The sequence below is a fragment of the Mandrillus leucophaeus genome, unplaced genomic scaffold (genome assembly GCF_000951045.1).
Source record: "Mandrillus leucophaeus isolate KB7577 unplaced genomic scaffold, Mleu.le_1.0 Scaffold95, whole genome shotgun sequence".
Taxonomy (NCBI): Eukaryota; Metazoa; Chordata; class Mammalia; order Primates; family Cercopithecidae; genus Mandrillus; species Mandrillus leucophaeus.
In genome coordinates, this window is record NW_012110363.1 from 565423 (window position 1) to 577762 (window position 12340).

Consider the following 12340-nt stretch of genomic DNA (forward strand, 5'->3'; position numbering starts at 1 on the left):
GATCACTATGCGTGATATGTATCAAAACATCACTATGTACCCCATGATACTGTACAATTGTTATTTTCAACTAAAAAAGTTTAAAAAATTTGAAAAAGTAAATGTAGCTACAAAAGATCAGAATGACATGCTAACCTCCTTTCAAATTAACTTTAGATATTAGACATTATATTTTCAAAAAACATATCAATAATAAGTATTGTGACAAATCATTGATGAGATACTGTACCTATGTCACTTAAAATTTCTCTGCAATTGAAGATATGTTATCAAAGGAGCCATTGATTTTCAACACCAATTGCTGCCAAACATTTGCTCAATCAATCTCTTCTTGTTTTCCTATGGAATTACTCCTTTACTGCAGTATGAATGACTTATTTTTTTCCTTTTAAAACAGTTATTATGGATCCTATTAGGTTTTCTAAGTACTAGACAGTGATTAATCTTCTTTTTTCTCATAATTACTCCCCTGAAAATTGACTAGCAGTTAAGACACTCTGAAGAGCCTGAGTAATTTGATTTTTGTAGGCTGGTGCTCCATGAACCCTTGGAGGAGTTTAGACAGCATCTCATTCCAGTCTAGCGCAGGCAGGACACTATACACGTGAGGCCTCTGAGGCCTCAAGAGAGTCAGCAATCTCACAGAGCATCAGATGGGAGTATTTAAAGCAAAGCATGATATTAAAAGTTATTTGTCTTTTTGTCTCTAGAATGTCTAACTATTTAGGATTTTTGAAATATAATAACAGCATTCATTGCTCCTCTGGTACTTGATAGTACTGATGCTTCTCAAGCCGTTCTGTCTGATGATAGCAATACCCAATTTCTCAGTACATTTCCTATATGAATACAGTGGCACTGCAGCTGTCTTCTGCATTTCTGAATATGTAGCCAAAGGCTATAGTCATATTTCCTTTTGTTAACAATCCTGGGTCATCCAATATTCATATCTATTATTGTCTCATAATAATAAATTAGGATCAAAAGGAAACAAGATTAACTTATAAAGTAGTTGCTATATTTCTTCCAAGTGACGAAGAAGTAACATGGCTTGTTTATTGTTTATATGTGAAAGTGGAATATGCTTTATGTTTTCTGGGCATATCAAATGTTTTACTCATTTCTTGATATCATTTTATCATTTCTGAAATAGACATTTGGGGTATTTTCTGCTTTGTGAGAGGCATTTTTGAACAAATGATAGGTTTTAGTCTTTGTTTTTATGATTATAAACCACTTCATTGGTGAAGAGCCAGAGGAACAGCTCTGAGAAAGCTCCCAAATCTGTGTGCTGTGTGCCGGCTGCCTAGTGACTGTCTGTGTCCATTTTATTCAACTCCGAAACACTTTCCTGCTTCTTGCTCACCCCTGTGCCCTGTGCCAGTACTCAGAAGGGGTCTGTGAGTAAAGGCATGTCCTTTGTCTACACTGCGTGCTTGGATGACTGTGCTGTCAAAGAAGAAATGGAAAAGCCCCTCTGCCTTACTTTGTTTCTCTGAATAATACAAATTATTACATAATGTGATCATCTGCATCACATTATGAATTTTCATAGAATGCTGCCATGTATTTGATTCTGTTTAATTCTCAAAATAGCCCTCTAGAATATTATTTCCATTTTAGAAAGACGGAATTGAGGCTCAGAGGTGGCAAGTGACTTATCTGAGTTTATTTCATTGTAAATGGCACTTCCAGGCCCTTAACTCAGAATTTCTGCCTTTCTGCCGCCTTCCTCTGATCACAGCTGCCTCAGCTTGTTGTTAATTTTATATTTAGCTGTATTAATTGGTGCTAGGAGTCTTCATAATGCTAAATGTAAATTCTTTGTTTTGTTCAATGTTCTTATTTTATGGTTGGCAAACAAAAACAACAAAACAACACTGACAACAACAGAAACAACCAACTGAAGCTGCAGCTTTTAATCTTTCTAAAGACAATAGGCTAAAGTGAGGTCCTCATAATAAGGTGCTAGTCACCAGGAAGGAAGCCAGGGAAAACCTCCTCCCAGGGGGTAATTGATCCCTATTGGCCTAACACTGCATGTAGCACTGAATTAGGAGGCTCCATGGAGAAATGTCTGCTTATTTTCCTCTGCTGTCAGAACAAAGTTCACAAACACCTTTGTTTTCCCCACACCCTTGGTGTTAGCTAGTTAGGGCCCCTATTTATGTCCAGGGGACAGGACCTGGACATTCGTAAAAGGACTGAATATAGATGGATAGCTAAGAAAAAACCAAATGTTAAGATTACCATTATTTATAGCCCAACGATTTAGTATTCTAAAAAAAAAATCCAAGAACAACAAAATAATCCCTAAGAAGGACAAGAATTTTAAAACATGCAGTTTAGAAAACCAAATTAATCAGGCCTAGGGCTCAAGTAAAAGAAAATCTGAGATATGAAGTCTGGAACACTGGGTCTACATTCTGCTCCTGACTCTATGCCCTTGGGGAAGACACTGAATAGATGGCATACTATTAATCAGAACCTTAACCAGCTCTATTCTCACTATCCCAGTAAAATGATGTTAAAAATTAGACCTCGTGACATGAGAGAAGAGGGGAAATTAATTACAGATTACAAAGAAAGTGTGGGATCTAACTTTAGGGTGAGGTGTTTTATTGAACCTTTAGGGTTGGTCATAACACCTGCCATATAGCAGGTATTCAATAAATGTGATTAGACTGATGGAAAGGCAGGCTTTCCCAGTGATGGTAAAGGACCTGGGGCAAAAGAGACCTGTGGTTGAGTCCTGATCCCCACACATTAACACAGTGACTAGACAAAGTTATAAGCCTCCATTTCTTCCTATGGAAAATGGAGATAATACCTCATAGGGTTATGAGGATTAAATAAGAAAATGCTTAGCTCAGTGCCTAGTACATAGGAAGCACACTGTGAATATTAGTTATTATTATTACTAATACTGTGATCATATCTTCCATCCAAAGACTTCTCTGAGGAGCAGGGAGGATCCAAAGAAGCCTGCAGGTGGGAAATCTGTTATCCTTCTAGGACTTTAGACTTCTGCGGAACTGCACCTCCTCCCTCTCCTAGTTCTTAAGAACAGAAACTCTCCAGGGGCCTGCGGTGAGGTAGCCGGTGGGAAGATGAGGTGCAGAAGTAAGGTGGGCCCTGCGAGCCTCAGTTTCAGCCTCTTCTGCGCTGAGACCCAGGCGGATCTTGCTTGGCCTGTATGCGTTACTGGGGGAAATGGACGTGGGCCTGAGTGCCGCAGGTGCGAGGGCGCTGCCCCCAGGCCGACGACCCAGCGGGGCCCCTGTAGCTGTCATTACTCCTTCTGCAGGCAGGTAGGAGAAGCGGTGGCCAAAGTGGGAGTCGACCGCTCAGCGCAATCTGAGTGTTGGCCGGGAAAGTCTAGGCTCTTTCTAAATCTCGCCGCCAGACCTGGAGACCCATTCGCATGTATTTAAGGCCTTTGCACACAGAACGTTATCACAGAATGCAGCCACCTTTCTTAAGATCCGGGAAACCAGAGGTCGCTCCAGCAACTCAGGGTAGAGGAATTCCTCCTATCTCCATGTGACATCTTCTAATTTAGAAGAACTAATGTTAGATTTCTCTTGGGCCTTTCCACCTACAGCGATAGTCTTCCCTTTGTTTAGCTAAAATTGAGGCAGGCAGGACAATATGATTGGGGGCATGAGCCTATTAGCGTGTAAACGTATTTACATGAAGTGTGCCTCTAGGGAGCCATTCAGAACCGACCTCTCAACCACAGAAATAGATGAGATTTTGAGAACATTGAGAAGCTGCCTTTTGCAAAGTAAATTTACCATGGTCCTTGACGAAAGGGGGTCGGGGGCGGGGAGAAGTCCAGCCGAGAGAGGAGCGCATTCCATGCTATATTTTTGCAGCTGAAAAGCTGCCTAATCATCGCTAACCGCTTCCCGCATAAGAGTTCTGGGAAGACTCCAGAAAAAAGGCAAATGAAGACTTTCAACTGCCTCCTTCGGGCTGCTGCTTCCGGAAGCCGAAGCCCTAGCACGCAGAGCAGCAGGAGAGGGCTGCTTTCAGGCAGTTCCACTGAGCAAAACAAATTCATTTAATGGCATAACGTTCTGGCTTAAAATTTGGAATATCAGAGGCAAAAATATCGTTCAAGAAACTATGGACACTCCGCGCCCTCATTCATTTCCATGGCAGCAGGGTATCTGCATCTTGAGCAACCAATAGAGATTCATGCCTCGTATCGCTCTCACCTCCTTTCTTTTTAAAGTAAAGCCCTTTCCAAAGAAGGCGGCCAGAAAATGGACCCCACCGGGGGAAAAAGAAAAATGAAACGCAAACCACCTTGGCACTGCTTGCGTCTTCCAAAACCCGGTGGGGACAAGGCTATTGAGAGTCTATAGGTAATTCTTTTATATATATAAAATGTATACATATGTATACATTTTATACACAAAATTATATATATATAGTTGTATGGAGCCGTGAAGCAATTATCCATGCTTTTGTCTCCCTCAAGTTCCCCAGGTGGAGGCAGTCATAATCATTATAAACCGCCTTAGTGACCACCAGGGACGGAAACCGTTAATTACCACGTCTCCTTTGATCTCCACACAAGAGGCTTTGGTATTGGCGCTTTCCAAGAACTGGACCAGAGGAGCCAGTTCAGAGTCTGACGTCGGTTCTGCATTTAACGTACACACCGAGGTCTGGATCAGACTCCCCCGATTTTAGCGAAGTGTGTTAACTGCTGTGCTGCTAGAGGCTAGCAAGCTCCCTGTGCGCAGCTGATTAGTTTCAGCAACTCGCCACCTGGGCGCTTTTCTTTAAATTTGGGGAGTAAACTGCGAAAACAAACAAAAAAATCTCCACGTCCACTGGCTCTCTCCCCTTCCCCAACTTCCTCTCTCGACTCGTTTGTGGGAGTTTTCTCCTCTTTGCTGGAACTATAATGCGATGCGCAATCGTTTGTGAATGAACAAAAGTCATCTGCAGGCAGGGCGACGGGGACAGATCGCTGACGGCAGATTAAGGGTGGGAGCAAAGGTCCGGCCTCCAAGGATAATGGGGAGCCGTCTTCCCCCACGCCTGGTCTCTATGGCCTCCTTCGTCTTCCAGGTAAGATGAATGTTCCTTCATCCATCATCCGCAGAGTACCCTCCCTCAGGCGTGTGTAGAATCTGCTGATGAAACCTATTAGCCCCTACTGGGCAGCTTTGTGGAGCCAACCGACGCTCTTCATTGTGGTCTTTGTCTGCAGAATTTAAGCATTTACATAATGCATTAGCACGGAACTCAGCACCGGGTGGGGACACCGCGTGCCGAGCCTGGCGGGGCTAACGCTTCAGCGGCTCCCTCACCCGGCAGCGCCCTAGGACCACCCTCAAGGATTCACTGGAGTTGGCTGCAGGCGCGCGGGCAAAGAACTTAGCATCTCATCCAAGTACTTCGCCTTCCTCGGCCATCTCCGGGATGTTATGCTTAAAAACATAAAAATAAAAATAAAAATAAAAATAAAGGGAGGGGGGCAAAGTTTCGGTGGGTGAACTGAAGCTGGGTCCATGTGACCCTGAAGCCGGAGAAATAAACTTAACAGGAATCTTGCTTTCCTGGCGGACGTTGGACCTCGCCGTTTTTCATGCGGACGGTTGGAAGCTTCGTGCTCAACGGCCACAGGTGCCTAGGAGCGCAGAGAGGCCTCGGGTTCGAATCGCCGGCGGGCAGGGCCTGGACTCGCGGGTAGCAACCCCCGCCCCCCTCCCCCACGCGCACCGGCTGAGAGCATGGGGGATTTACGGCATTTGAAAGAAGAGGGGCTGGGCGCGATGGCTCACGCCTGTAATCCCAGCATTTTGGGAGGCCAAGACAGGTGGATCACTTGAAGTCAGGAGTTTGAGACCAGCCTGGCCAACATGGTGAAACCCCGTGTCTACTAAAAATACAAAAATTAGCCGGGCGTGGTGCCTGTAATCTCAGCTACTTGGGAGACTGACGCACGAGAATCGCTTGAACCTGGGAGGCTGAGGTTGCAGTGAGCCCAGATCGCGCCACTGCACTCCTGCTCTGGGTGATAGGGCAAGGCACCGTCTCAAAACAAAACAAAACAAAACAAAAGATTCGGTCAGGAAAGAATCCGCAGGCATTCGAGGCGCTCACACTTTGCAAAGTAAATTCAATCTCTTTATTAAGCCGAAGTCCCGGATATCCATCCTTTCAGAGGGAGGTGGTCCAACTCAGAAATCTCGCCCAAGAGGATCTTCCACCGAATACGACCCGGAAGTGCCAGGAACTCGCCCAGTAGCGACAGGTGCAGGACCTTTCGTCCCGCCACACCTTGGGACTCTACCTCTCTAAATAGAGTGCTTAAAAGCCGGTAGCGCAGCCGGGATCCGGCGTCGGGAAAGAATCACCGAGTAGAACCCTGGAGCTAGAAGGCGGCCCGCCCCCCTTCCAAAGAAACCGGGATCCCGCGCCCTCCCCGCCGCGAGCGCCGCGCGCAGGCGGCGTCCAATCAGTGAGCTTTCCGGGTCTGTGACGGCCTTCGGCTCTGCCCCCTCGACGGCCATAAAAAGTCACAGCAAAGCCTGCACCTCCGAGCACCGCGCGCGGTCCTGCCCCCGGCACTGCCCACAGGGGCGCTTCTTCTCCGGCTGCTTGTAGCACCGGTCTCACTGTCCCCACCGTCAGCCACCAGTTCCTTATCAGTCTCATTCCCCATTGTGGCTTTACTGAGCCCGTCGCCAGGCCTCGCTGTCTTCTTTGCCTTCCTCTCTCCTCCTCAGCGGCCGTACTTTGCGCCGTACCTCACCTGGCCTGCAGGTGAGCAGGAGCGCAGCGCCCCTGTCCGGCGAGCTTACCTTGCCCAGCCCGGCCCTTGCCGGAGTGGCACCGGCACCTCTCCAAGACTCCCTCTTCCCAGCAGGATGAAGAACCCCATGCTGGAGGTGGTGTCTCTACTACTGGAGAAGCTGTTCCTTATCTCCAACTTCACGCTCTTCAGTTCGGGCGCCACGGGCGAAGACAAAGGGAGGAACAGTTTTTATGAAACCAGCTCCTTCCACCGAGGCGACGTGCTGGAGGTGCCCCGGACCCACCTGACCCACTATGGCATCTACCTAGGGGACAACCGTGTTGCCCACATGATGCCTGACATCCTGTTGGCTCTGACGGACGACATGGGGCGTACGCAGAAGGTGGTCTCCAATAAGCGTCTCATCCTGGGCGTCATTGTCAGAGTGGCCAGCATTCGCGTGGACACAGTGGAGGACTTCGCCTACGGAGCTAACATCCTGGTCAATCACCTGGACGAGTCCCTCCAGAAGAAGGCACTGCTCAACGAAGAGGTGGCGAGGAGGGCTGAGAAGCTGCTGGGCTTTACCCCCTACAGCCTGCTGTGGAACAACTGCGAGCACTTCGTGACCTACTGCAGATATGGCACCCCGATCAGTCCCCAGTCCGACAAGGTATGACGTGTGACTCCCAGGGAAGTGGGCTCCGCGGGATGCCCCCTCCCATCCCTGACCTTTTCTCTTTCCTGCGAGTAGGGATCTAATTCCTGGACACCTCCACCATCACTTCCATACCATTCTTCTTTCTTTTTTTTGAGACGGAGTCTCGCTCTGTCGCCCAGGCTGGAGTACAGTGGCCCGATCTCAGCTCACTGCAAGCTCCGCCTCCCGGGTTCACGCCATTCTCCTGCCTCAGTCTCCCGAGTAGCTGGGACTACAGGCGCCCGCCACCACGCCTGGCTAATTTTTGTATTTTTAGTAGAGACAGGGTTTCACCGTGTTAGCCCAGGATGGTCTAGATCTCCTGACCTCGTGATTCGCCCGTCTCGGCCCCTCAAAGTACTGTGATTACAAGCGTGAGCCACCGCACCCGGTCTTCCATACCATTCTTAAAGTTCTAGATTAAGTAAGGAAAGTTCTAGTGTTCCTAAGGTAGGCTAAGTAAATAAACAAATGGCAACATGCCTTGCAGGATCTCTCGAAATGCACAGAGAAAGGGTGTGGCAATGCAGGACCGCTTCCAGAGATTCCAGAGCTGCCCAGTATTGCTGCAGAAGTCATCAGGTGTCCACCCACCATGTAGTTCAAATGACAAAGGGCAAGTGACTGGGGGCGGGGTATACAAGAAATCAGTCACCGCTGCTTGCAACTTTAACCAAGAATTTCACTTGAAAGGAAGAGGTCCAGAGTTTATATTTAATCCATAACACTATAAAAACAAAGCGAGTGACTTTAAAATAAGGAACCACGCAGTTTTCTCCCTTTGAAAGCTGCATAGAGGGATTTTTCATTGTTTGCTATAAGCTATCAAAATTCCCAGTAATATGGGCTCCCTGGTAAGTCCCTTATTCTTGTGTTGGTGCTTCAGAGTTGCATTTTCCTTGGTATGCTGAATTCTTTCTGGGTTGGCTTTAATCCCCATCTAGACTTCCTCATTGTTAAGCATCCTTTACCCATTAGCCCTAAAGGTAGATTAGAGTGTTTATGGATTCCCCAGAGATCAATACAATTAGTTTTCAAGAAGAAATGTTAAACATTGGAAGGTAATTTTTATGAGTATTTTGAAAAACAGTATTTTTTTTCAAAAAAAAAAAACAGAATTTAAGATTATTAAATTAGCCACAAATCCAAAGGGAAAAATGGATTTTTATTTCCTTTTAAAACCTCTTAATTTTTAAAAATAGTTAAGATTTTAAGCCTGAAACTTTATTTACAATTAGAAACTTTCTCAGCCTTCATTGTACTTGTTAAAGAAGTCATTGTTAATGTTCAGTCTTTATAATGGAAACCTGGGCAGTAACATAATGAGCTTTAGTGTTACTCTTCATGTTTAGATATTTTTGGGACCAGAAAAATCTGAGTCAGTTTTTTTCATGTAACCAGTTCTTAATTGCTCCACATCTTGGTTAATTTTTTTGACCCATTTGGGAACATCTTTCTCTATCCTCTGTGGGAGAACATGGAAGTATTTTGCTTTTATAGATCAGTGTATGAAACTCCTTGTAGATTTTATAGAGCCACAAAAGACTCAATCTAGGAATTCTTTTCCAAGTAAAATAAAAATACAGTTAGAGCACTGTGCAGCGATTCAAGAATCACAGCTCTAGTCCAGGCCTGTTTAGAAATGAACTCCACCACATTTACAAACACTGGCTCCCAAAGTGTACAAAAGGAAACATGTCAGATTTACTTAGGAACCAAGCAAATCATTTCTCTAAGGAAAAACAGTATTTCTATCAGGTAATTAGGAGTTACCCATTCATGGAACACATATAGTGCTGCATTATATATTTCTACAGAAAAACAGTAACTAAGGCTTTTGTAAGGTAGTAAAATATTTAATCTGCATAAATAACTAGTTGGAGTAGTTTTTCATCTTTGGAAACTTTGTCAGGGTCTACAGAAGTAGAGAAGTGTTTTAATTGCTGTTGCTGCATAGCACCTCTTGTGAAACTGAGTTTTGTCTTCACTTTGAATGGTCTAACAAACAATTTGGCCACAGAGTAGATTTCCCGGGAGAAAAAAAAGTTTTCATCCCAAATTTCCTAATTCTACAAACTGTTTTTGAACATGCACTGAGAGAAGTAGGTCATTAATACTGAAGGAAGGACTGGTTTCTACCTTTTGGAAACATAAGAAATTATTTGATTCTGGGTCTGATTGTTGAGTTCTCCATATATGCAACTAATATTAACATGAGAGTTACAAAGTTGCCTCTTTCTTAAATTTGAGTTAATAAAAACTCTCAAGAACACACTACCCCTAAGGAAAACACTGCAATTAGTTTGCAAATGAATGAACTGGAAAAGAACATTTACTCCTTTGTGGTAAAACTCTTTTTTTACAAGTTTATAAGTCATAAAATTATGGGATTTTTATAACGCTGTTGACAATCAGTATTTTGTAAACTAGAAATTCCTTTGGTTAATAACTATTACTATTCCTTATGCTTTTACTACTATGATTTTTTTCACTTTGTTAATACTGCTCTTTCATTGCCAAAAATGATGGCAAATGCCCCTTTTAATTTGTGTGGATTGAGTGCTCACAAAAGTGTTCCTACAGACTTATTGACCCTTTCTAGAAATTTCCTACTGTTGAGCACCACTAAAGATGCCTGCTGGTCTGCTGACCAAGTGAACAGGGCATTAGGCATTAGACATGCGATGCTTCTTGAGAAAAATCTGCGTTTGTGGGAAATACAGTCCAAAATGATTCCGATTGACTTAATTATAAATTATCAAGGAAAAAAAATAAGGATAACTGTATGTACAACTTAGTCATTTACCAAAATATATGTCTTCCATCAACCTCCTTTTCTCTCTGTCCTGAAAAACTTCAATTTGATCTTCACCACCTTAAAATAGTATACTTCTCAATACCTTGCTAGTTTATTAAAAAGAGACAAATAGTATGATAGAAAAATAGGCCAACATCTAGATAAGAGTTTCACACTTGTTTAGGTATTATGTAAAAGTATGGATAGAGATAACCATATTGTCAGGATGGTGTATTAAAACGTATTGAACTTGTTCATTTTATTCCTTAAGAATTTGGAAACCTAGCTGCCCAGTCCCATGTAAGCCACTGTAGAAAACCCTAAAAGCACGTACAATGCCATGTCTAGAAAAAGAGCTTAAAATTAGTATGAATAGCAAAACCCATATAGAAATGACAATCACTGCATTCTGGCATCGATGGCAATATGGTAGAGATAATTGTCAACAAAGACAGTAGTAATAATAATCATTGTAATACCTTACATTTATACAGCACGTAGAAGAATACAGAGTACTTGTGCATGAAACATCTCAGTTAATCCTCAGAACAATTTGAGTGTTCCCATGGAGGAGCAGAAGAGAGTAGCCTGGACAGGTTAAATGACTACTTGAGGTGACACAGCCAATAAGAGCTGGAGCCAGGACTCAGACATAGGCCATCACTTTCGAGTAACTTTATTTTTCTAAGGAAAACATTATACATATTAGAAGGATGCATTCCTCAGGGGTAGGGACAATATTTGTCTTTTTTTCCAGCAGCCGGTTATGTGTCATATAATCGATTCTGAATTTAGCATATTTAGTCAGGAAATGGAATTTGACAATAAAATCAGACTTTCTATACCTGTAGATTTTGAGATTTATAAAAAAGTTATTATTGGTATCATTAGATTTTAGAATGGCAAATTGGAGGAATTGAATCTACCTTTAATTGGCCAAATTTTATTATTTTTACTCAAGATTAGAGATACCTCTTTGCTCATCTAATTTTAAAATATGCTATTGTTATTGATAAGCACTTTGTTGTTTTAAACCTTTAGTCCTGAACAACTATGTGGTTATACTTTCTATAGTTTCCTATAAATGCTGTATTTACATAGGCAACTGCCATTATTAACTTAATTGCCTAAGGGATCATTTCTACTACTATAGGGTATAGAATCAGAACTGGACTCTTAACATTGTAAAATTTTTTGTAAGTCATAAGAGAATTTCTAATTCTTCTGGTAGACAGAAAATAGCTTCAAAAACTGATTTACTGTTTGATATATTCTTGGATTTAGCCACCTTTTCTAATTTTCCAAAATTTTATTTTCCAGTTTTGTGAGACTGTGAAGATAATTATTCGTGATCAGAGAAGTGTTCTTGCTTCAGCAGTCTTGGGATTGGCGTCTATAGTCTGTACGGGCCTGGTGTCATACACTACCCTTCCTGCAATTTTTATTCCATTCTTCCTATGGATGGCTGGCTAACTTCATACCCCCATGTCAGTGTGTGTATTCTGTATGTAAATATTTTTATATTTATAGAGCATCAATCAGTATAAGCATTATTGAGAAAAATGTGACCTGTAACACTGTGTTCTGGATAAAAATGTGATTAGGAATCACGCAGAGTGCTTACTGTGTAAGCCCAAGAACAAAGGCTTTCTAAATCTTCTCAGGCAGTTCAGATTTAAAGCACCATCCAAACCTTGGAAATATGACAGGTTGTGGTAGAATTCAGCAATATGAGAAAACCAGCCCCTAAGATCATAGCCACAGGCAATTAATTGTGGTTTTTTTCTCTTGTAATCCTTGTATTGTTAAGCAGAATTTGGAGATTGGAAGACTTACATTGAGACCAGTAACTTTACTGTAAATTTACTTTGTTTCATTGAAAAAACAAATTGGTAAACTTATATTAAACTGGAAGAACTTTCCTTATTCAAATGAAAACATGTTTGATGACTGGTCAAAAAATAAGCTCATAATCTATTTTTTTCATGTAGTATATAAGTCAAGAATGTTTTATTGTCATTACGTGAAACCAATATTGACAAATAGTACTTTAATGATATTGGCAAATAGTACTTTATGATAA

General features: G+C 42.7%; 1 protein-coding gene across 2 annotated transcripts; it reads left to right on the forward strand.

Annotated features, from left to right (window-relative positions):
- Positions 1 to 6541: 6541 nt before the first annotated feature.
- Positions 6542 to 11984, forward strand: LRAT (lecithin retinol acyltransferase (phosphatidylcholine--retinol O-acyltransferase)). Of its 2 annotated transcripts, XM_011970473.1 has the most exons (3): positions 6542 to 6789; positions 6893 to 7433; positions 11578 to 11984. In XM_011970473.1, the coding sequence occupies exons 2-3, from the start codon at positions 6894 to 6896 to the stop codon at positions 11728 to 11730; spliced, it is 693 nt and encodes a 230-aa protein (XP_011825863.1). In that variant the 5' UTR covers positions 6542 to 6789; position 6893; the 3' UTR covers positions 11731 to 11984. The 2 variants fall into 2 exon arrangements, with proteins under 2 accessions (XP_011825863.1, XP_011825864.1); XM_011970474.1 differs by having other exon boundaries at positions 6571 to 7433; positions 11578 to 11818.
- The last annotated feature ends 356 nt before the right edge of the window (positions 11985 to 12340 follow it).

Excerpts from the sequence above, each read along its gene's own strand:
- LRAT (XM_011970473.1), top strand. The coding sequence starts at position 6,894 with ATGAAGAACCCCATGCTGGAGGTGGTGTCTCTACTACTGGAGAAGCTG. Across the intron at positions 7,434-11,577 it reads TCAGTCCCCAGTCCGACAAG|TTTTGTGAGACTGTGAAGAT; the intron begins GTATGACGTGTG and ends TTTATTTTCCAG.